Source organism: Mirounga angustirostris, unplaced genomic scaffold, assembly GCF_029215605.1.
Source record: "Mirounga angustirostris isolate CCGP_5_RB_7025 unplaced genomic scaffold, mMirAng1.0.hap1 SCAF_9, whole genome shotgun sequence".
Lineage (NCBI taxonomy): Eukaryota > Metazoa > Chordata > Mammalia > Carnivora > Phocidae > Mirounga > Mirounga angustirostris.
The window spans coordinates 114238371-114255716 of NW_026991717.1; the positions used below are offsets into that span (position 1 = coordinate 114238371).

At 38.0% G+C, this 17346-nt stretch overlaps 1 protein-coding gene across 12 annotated transcripts in view; it reads left to right on the forward strand.

The window, feature by feature from the left end:
• PCNX1 (pecanex 1) overlaps positions 1 to 17346 on the forward strand; it is a 353336-nt gene that overhangs the window by 23921 nt on the left and 312069 nt on the right. For 10 of the 12 annotated variants that reach the window (XR_010405241.1, XR_010405239.1, XR_010405240.1 and 7 more), the window contains exon 2: positions 13117 to 13325. The exons of 1 other annotated variant lie outside the window; for it this stretch is intronic. Coding sequence is in view for 6 of the 11 variants with exons in the window: in XM_064571268.1 (XP_064427338.1) it covers positions 13117 to 13325 (209 nt within the window). In the remaining 5 variants the exon portion in view is untranslated. Of the gene's footprint in view, positions 1 to 13116; positions 13326 to 17346 lie in introns of those variants that run through there. One more of the 12 variants, XM_064571271.1, reaches the window with a different exon arrangement.

Here is a 17346-nt window from a genome sequence, read left to right on the forward strand (position 1 = left end):
TGACCTGAGCCGAAGGCAGATGCTTAACGACTGAGCCACCCAGGCGCCCGCTGCTACCACATTTAAAACATTTCTGATGTGTGGGGGTTTTCCCATGCCAAGCAATTCTCTGAGTAACCATCTGAGTGTCCTACAGTTTAGTTCAGTTCCGACCCTACCTGGAGGGAGCATCAGATCCCACAGGTCAAGGACTCAGTCCCGCAAGAGGGTTTCCTTCCCCCAGTTCAGATGCCAGTAACAAGGCCAGGCTGTCACCTGTGCTTCTGACTCATTGCCTGTAAATTGGAGGTTCCTGTGATCCCATTCTCAGATTCAGTTAATTTGCTAGAGTGGCTCACAGTACTGTTTACCACTTTATTACAAAAGGATGTGATAAAGCATACAGACGAACATCCAGCTGGAAAGGATCGTAGGGCAGGGTATGTGGGAAGGGGTGCAGAGTTTTCATGTCCTCCCTGGGTGCACCATTCTCCAGCACCTCCACATGTTCACCAACCTGGAAGCTCTCCAAACCCCACACTACTGGGATTTTGTGAAGGCTTCATCATGCAGGTGTCATCAATTATTCCATTTCCAGCCCCTCTCCTTCTCTGAAATCCCGAGCTTCTAATTATGGCTTGGTCTTTCTGGTGACCAGCCCCCATCCAGGAGCCCACCAACATCTACCTCATTAGAACAGAGACATTCCTATGACCCAGAAGATTCCAAGGGACTTAGATGTCAGTAACCCAAGTCAAAGACCAATATTAGAACAAAAGATGCTCCTAGGGCTCTTCTCCCTTGGGAATTCCAAGGGTTTTAGGAGCTCTGTGCCAGGAACCAGGGGCAGAAACCAATATATATATATATATATAATTTCAGTTATTTCACGGGAGTGATGAGGAAAAAATGTCTGAAAAGGCTCCTTAGGGTGATAATGAAAAAAAAAAAAAGGTTGTGGAACACTGCCTTGGAGGGAAGACTGCCAAGTGTAGTGGTTAAAAACTCAGATTCTTGGGGCACCTGACTGGCTCACTCAGAAGAGCCTACAACTCTTTTTTTTTTTTTTTTTTAAAGATTTTATTTATTTATTTGAGAGAGAGAGAGAGAATGAGAGAGCATGAGAGGGGAGAGGTCAGAGGGAGAAGCAGACTCCCCGCTAAGCAGGGAGCCCGATGTGGGACTCGATCCCGGGACTCCAGGATCACAACCTGAGCCGAAGGCAGTTGCTTAACCAACTGAGCCACCCAGCTGCCCCGAGCCTACAACTCTTGATCTTGGGGTTGTGAATTCAGGCCCCCTGTTGGATATAGAGATTACTAAATAAATAAACCCCCACAAAACTCAGATTCTTAACCACTGGAGTTAGACTATTTTTACCACTTACCAGCTGTGGGCAAATGACTTCATAGCCTCAAGTTTTCTTATCCATAAAATAGAGGTAATAATAGTACTTTATTCAAAGCATTGTTGTGAGATAATCCACTTAAAGTACCTGGTGCTGGATAGAACACTGAATTAGTCATTCTTCAGCTCAGGAAGAGTAAGGATCTTGTTTATTGCAGTATTACCATTTTTTTAAAAAAAGTCTTATTTATTTGACAGAACGAGAGGGAGAGAGCACAAGCAGAGGGAGAGGGAGAAGCAGGCTCCCTGCTGAGCAGAGAGCTTGATGCAGGGCTCGATCCCGGGAGAGGGAGAAGCAGGCTCCCTGCTGAGCAGAGAGCTTGATGCAGGGCTCGATCCCGGGACCCTGGGACCATGACCTGAGCCAAAGGCAGACGTTCAACCGACTGAGCCACCCAGGCACCCTGCAGTATTAACATTCTTTTCAAGGAGTATCTGGGACTTAATGGGCGTTTAGTAAATATATGTTAATAAATGTTAAAGCTCATATTCACGGAATTAAGTGTGTCAGAGTTGCCTTTATGGAAAATGAGTAAATGGTGGTATTAAATATGCTATATTCACTCTTTAAATCATTTTTTCTGTTAAGCATAATTACCTCATCTTAAATCTAGTGTGTATCATACCTTACCTGATTTTAGCATTTACTTTTTTTTTTAAATAGAGAAAGCATGTGTGCATGAGTAGGGGGAGGAGGGGCAGAGGGCAAAGGGAGAGAGAGAATCTTAAGCAGGCTCCATACCCAGGGCAAGCCCGACTGGGTTGTGGGGGTGGGGCGTGGCTTGATCTCACCACCCTGAGATCATGACCTGAGCTGAAATCAAGAGTCTGGTGCTTAACCAACTGAGCCACCCAGGCATCCCTAGCATTTACTTTTAAAGATAGAGATGGATTATATAGCATGCAATAAATACCATCTTTCTGTTTCAAGCACATTCAGTGAGCTTAGGCCAAAATGATATATGGGTTCTGTTAATATTCTTAAGAGTATGCATTTAATTTATACATCTTATTGATTTACATTCTTTTTTTTTTTTTAGAGAGAGAGCGCGAGCTTGGGTGGGGGGAAGGGGCAGAGGGGGAAGGGGCAGAGGGGGAGAGGAAGAGAATCTTAAGCAGGCTTCATGCCCAGTGGGGAGTCCCATGCGGGGCTTGATCTCATGACCCTGAGATCATGACCTGAGCCGAAATCAAGAGTTGGACACTTAACTGACTGAGCCACCTGGGGGGGTCCCCAAAATCCATTATTTTATGTGTATTGGCCTAAAGATAATCCTATTGGATATATCCACAGCTGACATTTTGTGAGGTAATAATTTAGCTGCTATTTTTCAAAATTGCAAAGTCATGTTGACAGACCTTGTTAATGAATTCTTATTTTCACTTACTATGAATCCTGGAAAAATTGTTTCAGTAGAATATATCAGAAACAAGTGGAATAAAGAAATAGGTCAAGCTATTTAAAGTTGAACTTTGTGGGGCGCCTGGGTGGCTCAGTTGTTACGTGTCTGCCTTCGGCTCAGGTCATGATCCCAGGGTCCTGGGATCGAGCCCCGCATCGGGCTCCCTGCTCCACGGGAAGCCTGCTTCTCCCTCTCCCACTCCCCCTGCTTGTGTTCCCTCTCTCGCTGTGTCTCTCTCTGTCAAATAAATAAAATCTTAAAAAAAAAAAAAAAGTTTGAACTTTGTGAGACAGCTTCTGGTCCTCATATTTACTACTTAAATGAATTACTTTTATCAATTTACTGAATTGTTTTTATCAAATTAGTCAAGGATTTATTTAGATTGATTAATAAAAGAATGATTTATACACCACAATGTCAAGTTACTAATTTACGAAAAGAAATATGAATCAAGATAGTTCTTAGCATAGGATACCCCATTCTCTTTCTAGGGTGATTTGGTTTACTCAGAAAAACACTTGTAAATCAAAACATTGGTACTTCTAAAGTTATGTTCTTAGATAATAATTCTTTCAGATTTCATTTGGGGAATTTTTTGGTAAAGAATGGAGTTCAGGGGGCGCCGGGGTGGCTCAGTCGTTAAGCGTCTGCCTTCGGCTCAGATCATGATCCCAGGGTCCTGGGATCGAGCCCCACATCGGGCTCCCTGCTCTGCAGGAAGCCTGCTTCTCCCTCTCCCACTCCCCCTATTTGTGTTCCCGCTCTCGCTGTGTCTCTCTCTGTCAAATAAATAAATAAAATCTTTAAAAAAAAAAAAAAAAGGAGTTCAGTTTCTAGATAATACCATCTGGGTAATGTTGAAAGATAAACCTGTACGAGTCTTTAATTTAGATGCATAAATATCTCTACCTTTCCATTTTTATTTGCTGTTCTGACAGTTTAATAACCAGTTAAAATTTCCAGATGAATTAGTTATTTTTTATTGAACTTTAGGTTGGCTTCTGCTTGTTAGTTTGGGAATAGGTATCTTAATCTCCTTAGAAAGCCATTTCAACACATAGGAGAGGATGGATTAGTTTTGGAAGGGATTTCTGTGAATCACTAATTCCATCTATATCATTTACATTATTGGCTAATTGTATTTGGGAATATATATTTTGAAATAGTATATCTCAATATGTTTATTATAATTATATTTATACATAATTTTTTTAAAGATTTTATTTATTTATTTGACAGAGACACAGGAAGAGAGGGAGCACAAGCAGGGGGAGTGGGAGAGGGAGAATCTCGCAGAGCAGGGAGCCCAATGCCAGGCTCGATCCCAGGACCCTGGGACCATGACCCGAGCCGAAGGCAGACGCTTAACAACTGAGCCACCCAGGCGCCCCCATAAATATTACTGGAAAAAATAAAAGTATGGGAAAAATCCTATAAGGTACATATGATTATTTTAGTCCATCAGTATGCATTTTTTTATTTGTTAGGGTTTTTTTTCTCCTTGCTTTTCATATCCATGCTGTCTTCTCATATATATTTTAAACTGCCCATCTCTAGCTCCTAGTACATATATGTTGATGATGAGTTGTATGTACTATATTATTTTGGTCTCTTTTCATCTGGGTTAATATATAATTTTAAATGTTACTTCCCTAAGAAGAGCATTCAACTGTAGCTAAAAATGTAAATGCACATATGTACTATAGAGTGACATAAATATAAAATGCAAATATAAACAGATCTAAAAGATAGTATCTAGTATTTTTCATGATTCTATTCATATTAAAATATCATAGCTAAAATTCAAACTTCTGCAGAAATATGGGTAGGCTCAAGTTCTAATGGTTCACTTGTAAATCAGTTGCCTTTGGGGAAGATGTATTCTGAGTTTGTTACAGAGGTTTCCAGTTGGCCCTCTGAAATCAATATTGTGTAGTTGGATTTACAGAAAATTATATTTTTGTGTGTGTTTTTTTTTTCTATGGGAAAGTGTGCATGCATCTCAACATTGGGAGAACTTTTCCCTTTCCCTTGCAACCCTGTCTTCTGAAACGAAGTATCTACCTGGAATGCTTTACCTCTACCCCCAAAGAAGACTGTGGAAAGAGGCCTGAATTCCTAGAGCCATAATTATGATATGAAGGCCTTTTTAAAGTTTTTTGGGGTCAGCCTGTATGTGAAAACTGTAAGGCTTAATTCATTTCCTTTCTGATCTAACCTCTTTCCTTACCCCTAATTGACTGACTGACTTTCTTTCTTGCTTGCTTGCTTGCTTTCTTCCTTCCTTCCTTCCTTTTTCAAGATTTTTAAAAATTTATTTATTTGACACACAGAGAGCAGGAGAACACAAGCAGGGGGAGTGGCAGAGGGAGAAGCAGACTCCCCGCGGAGCAGGGAGTCCCATGCGGGGCTTGATCCCAGGGTCCCGGGATCATGACCTGAGCCGAAGGCAGTCCCTTAACCAACTGAGCCACCCAGGCGCCCCTGACACTTATTTTCTACTACGCCCATCCTTCTTCCTCCCTTTTCCCTCAGCATTCTCTGTTTGCCAGAAACGAAAAGTGGTATAGATAGGGAACTGTTCTGCACATGGTAGGAATTAGCTTATCCATTTATATTCTTTTTGTGAATAAGCCAAAAGGGATTTTCCATCAGGGTAAGCAGAGGTGTGTCCCCCTGTTTTTGTTTTTTGTTATTTTGTTTTCAGATTTCTTTATTTTAAAGAGAGTGGGAGAGAGAGCATGGGGGGGGAGGGGCAGAGGGAGAGAGAGAGAGTGTCCCAAGGAGACTCTGTGCTGAGCATGGAGCCTGACGTGGGGCTCGATCTCATGACCCTAAGGTCATGACCTGAGCCGAAACCAAGAGTTGGTCGCTTAACTGACTGCACCACGCAGGTGCCCCCTCCTTTTTTTTTTTTTTTTTAAAGATTTTATTTATTAATTTGACAGAGACACAGCGAGAGAGGGAACACAAGCAGGGAGAGCGGGAGAGCAGAAGCAGGCTTCCTGCAGAGCGGGAAGCCTGATGTGGGGCTCGATCCCAGGACCCTGGGATCATTACCTGAGCCGAAGGCAGATGCTTAATGACTGAGCCACCCAGGTGCCCCCTCCTTTTTTTTTTTTTTTTTTTTTAACATTTTAGTGATTGGAAAAAATCAAAAGAAGAGTAATATTTCATGCTATGTGAAAATTATAGGAAATTGAAATTTCAGTGTCCATAAATAGTTTTATTTATGGGAAACACCATGCTTGTGTGTTCATATATTGTCTGTATTGTCTAGGGCTGCTTTCACACTGCTAACAGCAGGATTTAGTTGCAACAGATCCTATGACCTGTAAAGCATGAAATATTTTTTGTTTGGCTTTAAACAGAAAAAGTTTGCCAGGCTTTGATTTAGAGGCAGGTAGGTGTCATGATTAAGAGCAAGGAGTCTGGAGTCAAACTGCTCCTTAATGCCTCATTCTGAGACCTTGGGCAAGTTACTTATCTCTTTGTACCTGTGTTTCCCCATCTGTAAAAATAGAAGAATCACAGTGCTGACTTCATGCGGTAATCATGAGGGTTAAATGAGTTAATTTACATAAAGCACTTAGAAATATGCCTGGTACATGGTAATCACTAAGTATTAGATGTCAGTTGATAACTAAGTATGTTAATTGTTACTAAGTATTAGCTGATAATCACTTTGTAACATGAACTGGAAAATTTGCATTGAAATCAGTTCTGATTGAGAATAGCTACAAATTTATTAAGGAAATACTAACAACTGTATGCTTCCAGATTTTGATTCACTGGTGTTCAAAGTAGTGAAAATGATGAATCTAACACAAAGCATAGATAGTGAGCATATGTCTTTACATTGCTGATGCACATTGTATAAAAGATTGTTTTCCTGCCATGCAGTGTGCTAGCCATAGGGGAAAATTACTTGATTTTTGAAATGAAATGTAAGATAAATTTATTTCATGACTGTGATAAATCTAGTATGATTATTTTTGTGATTCCAAGTGTCTTTCTCAGGAGTCCTATCAGAAATATATTTGGCATGTTGAATAGCTTGAACCTATCACAGTTTTTTGTTTTTTTTTTTTTATGTTAAGGATACACTATCAGAATTTAAGGGACTAAACTATGAACATAACAAAATTTACCATTTTAACACATTTTTTAAAGTGTATTATTTGGTAATGTTAAGTGTATTCACATTGTTGTGCATTGGATCTTCAGAACTTTTTCATACTATGAAACAAAGTCTATACCTATTAAACAACAACTCTCTATTTCTTCCTCTTGACAGCCTCTGGTAACTACCATTCTGCTTTCTATTTCTATGAATCTGACTACTTTAGATACCTCATATAAGTGGAATCATCCAGTATTTTGTCTTGTTGTGATTGAGTTATTTCACTTGACAGATGGCCTCAAGGTTCATCTATGTTGTAGCATATGACAGGATTTCCTTCCTTTTAAAGGCTGAATAATATTCTATGATATGTGTAGACCATATTTTGTTTATCGTCCACTGATGGACATTTGCATTGCTTCCATCTCTTGGCTATTTTGCATATTTTTGCTGTGAACAAGGGTGTACAAATATCTCTTTGAGGTCCTGCTTTTAATTCTTTTAGATAAGTACTCAGAAGTAGGATTGCTGGATCAAACATGGTAATTATACTTTTAATTTTTTGAGGAGCCACCATAGTGTTTTCATAGAGGCTGCACCATTTTACATTCCTATCAACAGGGCACAAAGATTCCAGTTTCTCCACTTCCTTGCCAACACTTGTTATTTTCTCATCTTTCCTCCCTCCCTTCCTTGATAGTAGCCATCCTAATGGTGTGTAGTAATATTTCATTGTAGTTTTGATTGGCATTTCTATCCAACTTTTAAGAGATCTTATTAAAAGTATCTAACACAGTATCTCAGTAAGGAGGCTTACCACTGTTTTGGGGGTCTATATTTGTTTGGTTTTTTAAAGATTTTAGTTATTTATTTATTTGCCAGAGAGAGCGCCCAAGCAGGGAGTACGGCAGGCAGAGGGAGAAGCAGGCTCCCCTCTGAGCAAGGAGCCCCGATGTGGGACTCGATCCCAGGATTCTGGGATCATGACCCGAGCTGAAGGCAGATGCTTAACCGACTGAGCCACCCAGGCACCCCTGGGGTCTATATTTGATCTGAATACCTAGAGCTATCTAACAGCCATTATACTTGGTGCCGTTCTTAGGGATGTGTAACTGAGAGTTGAGATATTTTTTAACTTTTTGCAAATAAGGAGTAAGGTGAGAAACTGCTTTGATTAGAACTGGATCTTTTCCTAAGTCATCCATTATTGAGATGAATATAGATCATGTCTCTGTAAATGATGAAAACCTTTTTATCACTATTAGAATTTTAGCTTTTACTTCTAATTATATTTTAGCTTTTCATCTAATTATAAAAGAAATACATACTCATTACCAAAAAAAATCAAGAAAATAGAGTAAAGCATAAGTTTATACTTGGAATATAATACATATTATATTTGTACAGTTAATACGGCTGCATTTGGCTGCAGTTTTCACTGTCATCCTCTACTGGTAACTAATCTACAGTTTTCCATTTTCCTTTTGATTTTTGATTAAGTTTTTGCTCCATTTTTTGTATGAAAGTCTTACAGTGCTGCATATAAAAGAGTTTATATCAATTTTATACTTACGATAGGAATTGCTAGATCTTGGGTGATTTATCTATCAATTTGTATTTCTAGCAGTACTTTATAAGAGTTCTGGTTCTCCATACTTAGTTTTTTCTGTACACATGGGTGTAAAATGGTAAATTGTGGTTTTCTTTTTTACTTTTTTTTAAGTAGGCTCTACTCTCAACATGGGGGCTTGAATTCACAACCCTGAGATCAGGAGTCACATTCTCTACTGACTGAGCCAGGCACCCCTATACTGTGGCCTTAAATTCTATTTTGTTAAAGTTGAACATGTTTTCATATGTTGTTTTTATTGGCTATTTATATATATTTTTCTGTGTAAAATCCCTTTATTGTCCTTCATTTTCATTGGTTTGTTTGCCTCTTTGATTCCTTATACATATTTATTCTTTTTTTTTTTTTTAAGATTTTATTTATTTATTCATGAGAGACAGAGAGAGAGAGGCAGAGGGAGAAGCAGGCTCCCAAGGAGCAGAGAGCCCGATGTGGGACTCGATCCCAGGACCCTGGGATCATGACCTGAGCCGAAGGCAGTCGCTTAACCAACTGAGCCACCCAGGCGCCCTACATATTTATTCTTTATGTATTGCATCTATACATACGTACATATATAAATATACATGTACATATACCTATATAATAATACTTTTTTTTTTAAAGATTATTTATTTATTTATTTGACAGAGAGAGAGAGATCACAAGTAGGCAGGCAGAGGGAGAGGGAGAAGCAGGCTCCCTGCTGAGCATGGACCCCCCCCCCCCCGATGCGGGGCTCCATCTCAGGATGCTGGGATCATGACCCGAGCTGAAGGCATATGCCCAACTGACTGAGCCACCCAGGTGCCCCAATAATATATGTTTTAATGGATCTTCTAGTTTGTAGCTGTCTTTCCACTCAGTGTATAGTGTCTCTTGAACAGAAGTTCTTAATTTTAATTCATCAGTCCTTTATAGCGTGTGCTTTGAGAATCGTGCTTAAGAAATATCCTGAAGGTCATAAAGGTATTGTTTTATATTCTAAAATTGTTGAAGTTTTGCTCTTTACATTAAAGTCTTTAATCCATCTGTCAATTTAAGAAATTAAGATGTGATTAAGATGTGATGAATCTCATGTAAAATACACGTTTGAATACCCATTAAGGCTGTGATGCCAAAAGTTTGGTAAATGTTGCCTTAAATAATAAGGTAGTTTCAATAGTGGAAAAAGAAAAGAAACATATAAGGTGTTTTACATTAATAATAGCTATTTTAGGAGATTTGTTAAAGAAATTTTTTTTTCACAGCCTTGACCTCAATTGTGGGTGATCATCTGCCATTCTGATAACCTTTACATTATAGACCACTGATTTCTGACTGTATTGGCATGAATACTTGAGCGCGACTACATAAATAAGCAAATCACCATATTAAGAGGTTAATCATATCATATTAGAGAACTAAAAAAATACCCAGCTTTTCCGTTTTCATATTATAGCTTTTTGATACATAAGATAGATGCATAGATTTTTTTAAAATTTTATTTTATAATGTTAACCACCATACATTACATCATTAGTTTTTCATGTAGTCTTCCATGATTCATTGTTTGCATATAACACCAGTGCTCCATTCAATACGTGCCCTCTTTAATACCCATCACCAGGCTAACCCATCCCCCCACCCCCCTCCCCTCTAGAACCCTCAGTTTGTTTCTCAGAGTCCATAGTCTCTCATGGTTCATCTCCCCCTCCAATTCCCCCCCTTCATTTTTCCCTTCCTACTTTCTTTTTTTTTTTTTTTTTTAACATATAATGTATTGTTTCAGAGGTACAGGTCTGTGATTCATCAGTCTTACGCAATTCACAGCACTCACCATAGCACATATCCTCCCCAATGTCTATCACCCAGCCACCCCATCCCTCCCACCCCCCACCACTCCAGCACCCCTCAATTTGTTTCCTGAGATTAAGAATTCCTCATATCAGTGAGATCTTATGATACATGTCTTTCCCTGATTGACTTATTTCGCTTAGCATAATACCCTCTAGTTCCATCCCCGTTGTTGCAAATGGCAAGATTTCGCGTTTTTTTGATGGCAAGGTGCATAGATATTTAAGATGTATAAGAAGAGCCCCTGAAGTCTGTGATGACTCTGTGGGTCTTTCTCTTGAGCTTGCAGTACTGTGACCTTTCTGGGTATTCAGTGAGGGCCTTGTTTGTCCAACATCAGTATTATACCACCTGCTACCCCGTTTTCATTTGCTGCCATCCACTGTTTGTAGGGAAGAAGTAAAACCAACCTTTCCATATAAGCAATTTATGCCTGTAGATAGGTCTTGAAGTGAAGATAAAATAGATTGGCTTTTATTATCAGAGAGCAGTTAATGTGCTTGGTTACATCAGCATTAACTTGAAGATAACATCTGTGATAAAATATTATAACTAGGATGAAACATGACCTTTGGAAATAATAGTACTTTTTAAAGTATTGTTTGTTATAGAACATAATTAACCTTAAGTCAGTAAGTACCTGCTAGGGCCACCTGGCTGGCTCAGTTGGTAGAGCATATGACTCAATCTCAGGGTGGTGAGTTCAAGCCCCATGTTGGGTGTGGAGCCTACTTAAAAAACTTAAAAAAAAAAAAAAAAAGGCAAAGTTAAAATATTTAAAAAATACGTAAATAGGTCCCTGCCAAAAGATTTCAAAATAGATATTTTAATTTAGAATTGGATTGTAGAATGGGATACAAAAATTGTATTTTTAACAGAAAAATAAGCAATTTTATCTCGTGCAAGTTTTTTTGTTTTTTTGTTTTTTTCCCCAGGAAAAGAACCAGCTTTCCCATGAGCTGATGCTTGTTGATAATAGAATTATGAATGTTTTTGAAAATCTTTCTTTGAAAACACAGTATCAGTATATCTAATTAAATATAAAAGCAAATAGTAAATACTACTTGGTTTGCACTTTTGGTATATAATCATAAAACTGAGGAATAGGTGTCCTAACTGGTCTTTAGTTGTTTGGTGTTTGATTTTAGGGGAACCACACTGAAATCATGTAAAGGCAGACACCATTTAAAATTTTCTTGTAATATTAGTAAGGTAGTTACAGGGAAGGTTTATGATTCATTTATGATCATACTAATATCTTCAGCTGTACTGGGGTCAGCTGAGAGCCCAGTGAAGTAATGTAAGTAGAGAACAAGTTTGAATAAAGTCACATACAGCCCAGTGTGTGTCCATACATTTTTATCCCTCCTGGGAAAAGTGAAACTTGTAGCACAGCTCTTCCCTGTCACCTAGAAACCTCCAGAGTAACCATTGACAGAGCTTACACATTTAAACCATAGGGTATAAAATAAATGGGTAAGTTTGAGTAGAAAATAGAACATCCAACTTGAAAGTAGTAAACTGTGGGCTTGATTTACTTTTTTTTCCCCTCCCAATTCCAACCCACATTTTCCTCTCCCCACACCGAATAACTTTTTTTTTTTTTTTTTTTAACTTTTATCATGTTTGTATTCTGAACCCACCTGGTGCACCAGGACCTTTTTAGTTTCACCATCTCAAGCAATTCAAAGTAACTTTTCCAAGCAAATTTGGAGCTGTCTTCTTAGATGACTGAGGTTAAATCTTAGGAAATTTAGAGCTATAGACACCAGGAGTGATTTGTGTCTCATGAAACTGGGCATAAATTGAGTCTAGTTTTATAGTCTCTGCCAGTGATATCTCTGAGGCCATGCCTTCCAAGTGGGGTGGTCTCCAGCCCTGTCACCCCTGGACCCACATCAGCAGATCCTCAGGTATGATGGGTCTGCAGTCCTCATTCCCAGGAAGGTTCTGAGTTTTTTCAGTTAATCTGTTTTTTTGCTTGATTCTGTTCTGTATTCTTTTTTTATTTGTCAGGTGACAATTTTCAAGTATTTTAAAAGAAAATGTATTTGGATTTTGCATGTCTCCCATGTATTATCTGAATTTTCAGTCACAATTCAAAGGTTATTCTTCTAACAGTTTTAACTAAAACAACTTTCTAGAACCCAAAGAATGTTTATATCCTGCAGAGAGTTACAGAGAGCACATAAGTAGGGCTTTTATATATATTTGGACCACAATCTTGTCTTACTCATGTATTATGTAATGTGATACCTAACTCTCCAATTGTATCATAAGCTTTTAGGCATGGACTTTATACTGTGCTCTCCAGTGGAAACGTAACGCAAGCCACATATGTAATTTAAAATTTTCTAGTAGCCACATTAAAAATAAGTAAAAAGAAACAGATGAGAATAAGTTTAGTAGTGTACTTTATTTAACCCAGTGTAATAATCTAAACATTATTTCAATGTGTAATCAATATGAAAATTGAGATATTTTATGTTTTTTTCTCATATTTAATCTCCAAAATCCAGTGTTATTTTATTCTTAGTGCACATCTCAGTTCATACTAACCTTATCTCAGATACTCAATAGCTGCATGTAGCTAGTGGCTACTGTTTAGGGCAGTGCTGTCTTACGCTTTTATAATTTAGTGCTAGTAACATAATTGTTGTTTTGTGTGTGAATGTGTGTGTGTCATCTTAGTTACAGATTTCTCTAACTGAATAAAATATAAAATATTTTTAAATGCCTATATTTTCTTTCTCTTAAAGGCTCTTCCTTCTTCAATGATTATAGTAGCAGTTTATTGTCCCGTGATAGCTGCTGTTTTCATTGTTCTGAAGATGGTCAACTATCGACTCCATAGAGCACTTGATGCTGGAGAAGTTGTAGATAGGAATGCAAATGAGTTCCCAGATCAGCGAGCCAAAGCTGAGCAAGGCAACTGTTCATCTAGAAGAAAAGATAGTAATGGACCGAGGTAAGGAAACCCATGCTGCTCAGTTTGTAAGGATGTGGATCATGCATGCGTACAATGATGTGATTACCGTGTTGTTCCTCTGTTCTGAGACGTGGTTTTAAGGCAGTGTTGTTAGTCTTGCCACAAGAGGTATGATGACAAGTACAGATGGTCACATTAGACCCCAGCAAAGCTAACTGGCATATCTGGGGGATTAATAAGGGTCCTGGCCTTATTACCAAATAACATGCTAGAACACTAACAGTTAAAATTGTAAGACAGTTATTCACACCAAGACCAAAACCAGTGAAAAACCGTGTAAAGAAATAATTTTAAAGCATGGCTTATAAATCTTAGCATTTATATTTTATTTATACGTATAAGTAAAATGTGTATATATTTTAAGCAAATTGTGATATTTTACTTGACATTTTTAATCTGCATTTTTCACTTAATCTATTGTAACTATTTTTCAATTATATATTCTCACCTTAGAAACTTTGCTGTTCCTTCCCTCCATCTTTGTATAACTGACCTCTTAGGATTCAAGTTTGTGTAGATGTCATTTTCTGTCCCCTCCCAGCTGAATATTCCTCCTGTGGCTCTCAGTCACATTTCTCTTCATTGCCTTGGCCTCATCCCCTTTCTCTTGTTGACCAAAGGATTTATTTATACATAATCGGAAGTTTATTGTGACTTCGTAGAAGTGATAGGTACCACTAATAATAAGTCTTCAAAGAACAGTTACTATATGAACACTTGTTCTATGTAATAGTCCTAAAAACAGTTCTGTGAGATAGATGCTGTTATTATTCCTGATTTATAGATGTGGAAACTAGGGTGAGAAAGATGAAATATTCCAGGGACTCTGATCTGGAGTCCATGTTTTTAACCACTCTGCGATATTTCCACTCAGTATAATAAGAAAGTGGATACTCATCTTTTAAGATAGGTAATGTTTCTGTTTTCCAGTACATCGAGTTTATCCCTTTTCAGTTATGTTTTCCTCCACCCCTAACATGATTACCCTTTTTGTTCATTGAGCAAATAGTTTGCCTCTGTAATAATTTTGTTCATAGCTCTAATCACTACCTGAAATTATCTTATTTAATCATGTTTGCATTATAAGCTTCTTGAAGGCAGGGGCCTTGTTTTTCCTATGAACTGTTTTATTCCCAGGTTCTAAAACAGAGTCACTGATAGGTACTCAGAAAATATTTGAAGTAGTGAAAGCATTTTTTCTACATACTGTTTTTAATAACTGCACAGTATTCCATTTTGTAGGTATGTCATAATTTAACTGTCTTGATTTTAGTTACTGTAATTATTTTCAAATTTAAATTTGTATGTTAGATCACTGTGATGTTTAAATTTCTTTTTTAAAGATATTATTTTTGGGATGCCTGGGTGGCTCAGTCGGTTAAGCTTCTCTGCCTTTGGCTCAGGTCATGATCCCACGGTCCTGGGATTGAGTCCCACATCGGGCTCCTTGCTCAGCGGGGAGCCTGCTTCTCCCTCTGCCTGCCGCTCTTTCTCTCTCTCTCTGACAAATAAATAAATAAAATCTTAAAAAAAAAAAAATAAAGATTTTGTTTTTAAGTAATCTCTACACCCAGTGGTGGGACTCAGACTCACGACCCCAAGGTCAAGAATCACACAGTCCACCAACTGAGCCAGCCAGGTCCCCCTGGCATGTTGTCCTTTTAAATTTTAATTATAATATAGGAGAGGTAGAACACTATAAAGCTATACCCATTTTTAAATTTTTCAATATATCTTGCCAAATTCCAAAGATTTACCTTCTAATTACCATGACCAGCAATTTGAGCACTTCTTTTTCTGCACTTTGACAACATTGAGTATTTGGTATTTAGAAAAACTGTGGTAACTATCTCATTGTTTAATTTTTAAGTTTTTTTTTTTAAAGATTTTATTTATTTATTTTTGAGAGAGAGAGAACGAGAGAGAGAGAGCATGAGAGAGGGGAGGGTCAGAGGGAGAAGCAGACTCCCTGCTGAGCAGGGAGCCTGATGCAGGGACTCCATCCTGGGACTCCAGGATTATGAACTGAGCTGAAGGCAGTTGCTTAATCAACTGAGCAACACAGGCACCCCTTAAGTTTTTGGATTACTAGTTAAATGGGTGTATTTTTCTTTTGTTATTATTGTTACATATTTTGTGAACTGTTTATTTTTCTGTTGGTGGTTAATTTTTGCTGTTGATTTGGAGAAGGTATTTATGAAGGATATTAATTATTTACGTTTTGTGTCAAATACTTTTCCTCAGTTTATAGCATTTTATTTATATGCCACAATTTATTTTTATGTGGTCTATTCCGTGAATGTTTATTAGTTCTGCCTTTGATACCAAGTGTGTGAGATTTTTTCTTCCCCCATATTATTAAAATGTTTGCTTGTGTCTACTTTCAGCATTTTTATAATTTTTCATTCTTAAATTGTATTCAAGCTGAAAACATTCTTTTTTTGTTTTTGTTTTTTAGGTTAGTCCCAACACTATTGAGTGAATAATGTATTTTCCCCCAGTAATTTTTTTTTTTTTTTAAAGATTTTATTTATTTGACAGAGAGAGATACAGTGAGAGAGGGAACACAAGCAGGGGGAGTGGGAGAGGGAGAAGCAGGCTTCCCACGGAGCGGGGAGCCCGACGCGGGGCTTGATCCCAGGACCCTGGGATCATGACCTGAGCCGAAGGCAGACGCCCAACGACTGAGCCACCCAGGCGCACCTTCCCCCAGTAATTTTAAATACTTTCCTTTTCATGTAGCATACTCATATATACTAATGTCAATTTCTGGGCTTTGTTTTCTGCCTCATTGATCTCTTTCTCTTTTGTTTATACCATACTGGTGTTTTGTTCTGTTTTGTTTGTTTTTTATTTTGTACTGTTTTTATTGCTTACTAATATGCGTAATATTTAGCATTGTGAATCCCTTTTCAGTATTTTTCTGTTTCAGTGTTATCTTGGTTCTTCTCATGTATAAACAACTGACCCTGAACAATGAGGGGGTTAGGGGCGCCAAACTCCTCACCCCGTGCAGTCAGAAATCCATGTATAAGGGCCCCTGAGTGGCTCTGTTGGTTAAGCATCTGCCTTTGGCTCAGGTAATGATCCCAGGGTCCTGGGATCGAGCCCTGTGTCGGGCTCCCTGCTAGCCTGCTTCTCCCTCTTCCTGTGCTGCTCCCCCTGCTTATGTTCTCTCATTCTCGCTCTCTCTCAAATAAATAAATAAATAAATAAAATCTAAAAAAAAAAAAAGAAATCCATGTATAACTTTTGACTCCCCTTCCCCCAAAGTAACTACTAAAGCCTACTGTTGACTAGAAGCCTTATTGAGAGCATAAACATCAACTGAAACATATTTTGTATGTCATATGTATTAATGTATGTAGTGTATTCTTATAGTAAAGTAAGCTAGAGAAAAGACATTGTTTTTAAGAAAATCATAAAGAAGAGACAATACATTTACAGTACTGTCAAATGTAAAAAATCCACATATCAGTGGACCTGCGCAGTTCAGACCTGTGTTGTTCAAGGGTCAACTGTACATAGTTTTTTGTGAGATGCTCCCTTTGCTCATCCTCCAGAAAATTCCATTAGACTTGATAAGTGTATTCAATATGGAGGGAACTCAACATTTAAAATATGAAGTCTCATCAGAGACATGGTGTATATATCCATTTTTTCACATGTCTCATAAAATTTCGTATTTTTTCTATGGGTTCTATGTATTTTTTAAGTCTATTTTATTTTTATTAGGAAATGCATACTCTTGTATTATGGGTAAACAAACAGAATGTAGACTCTGCACTTGATCTGCTAGGGCTTGAATCACTTCCTGACTGTATGACCTTGAGGGAGTTGCTTAAGCTTTTTATGCCTTGGCTTTCTCATCTGAATGATGAGGCAAATAATAGTACTATATCTTATGATATAGGATACAAAGAATGAATGAAAGATCATATATATAAAGCATTTAGAACCATTCCTTTTCTTTTAAGGGGGCAGGGGCAGAGGGCAAGGG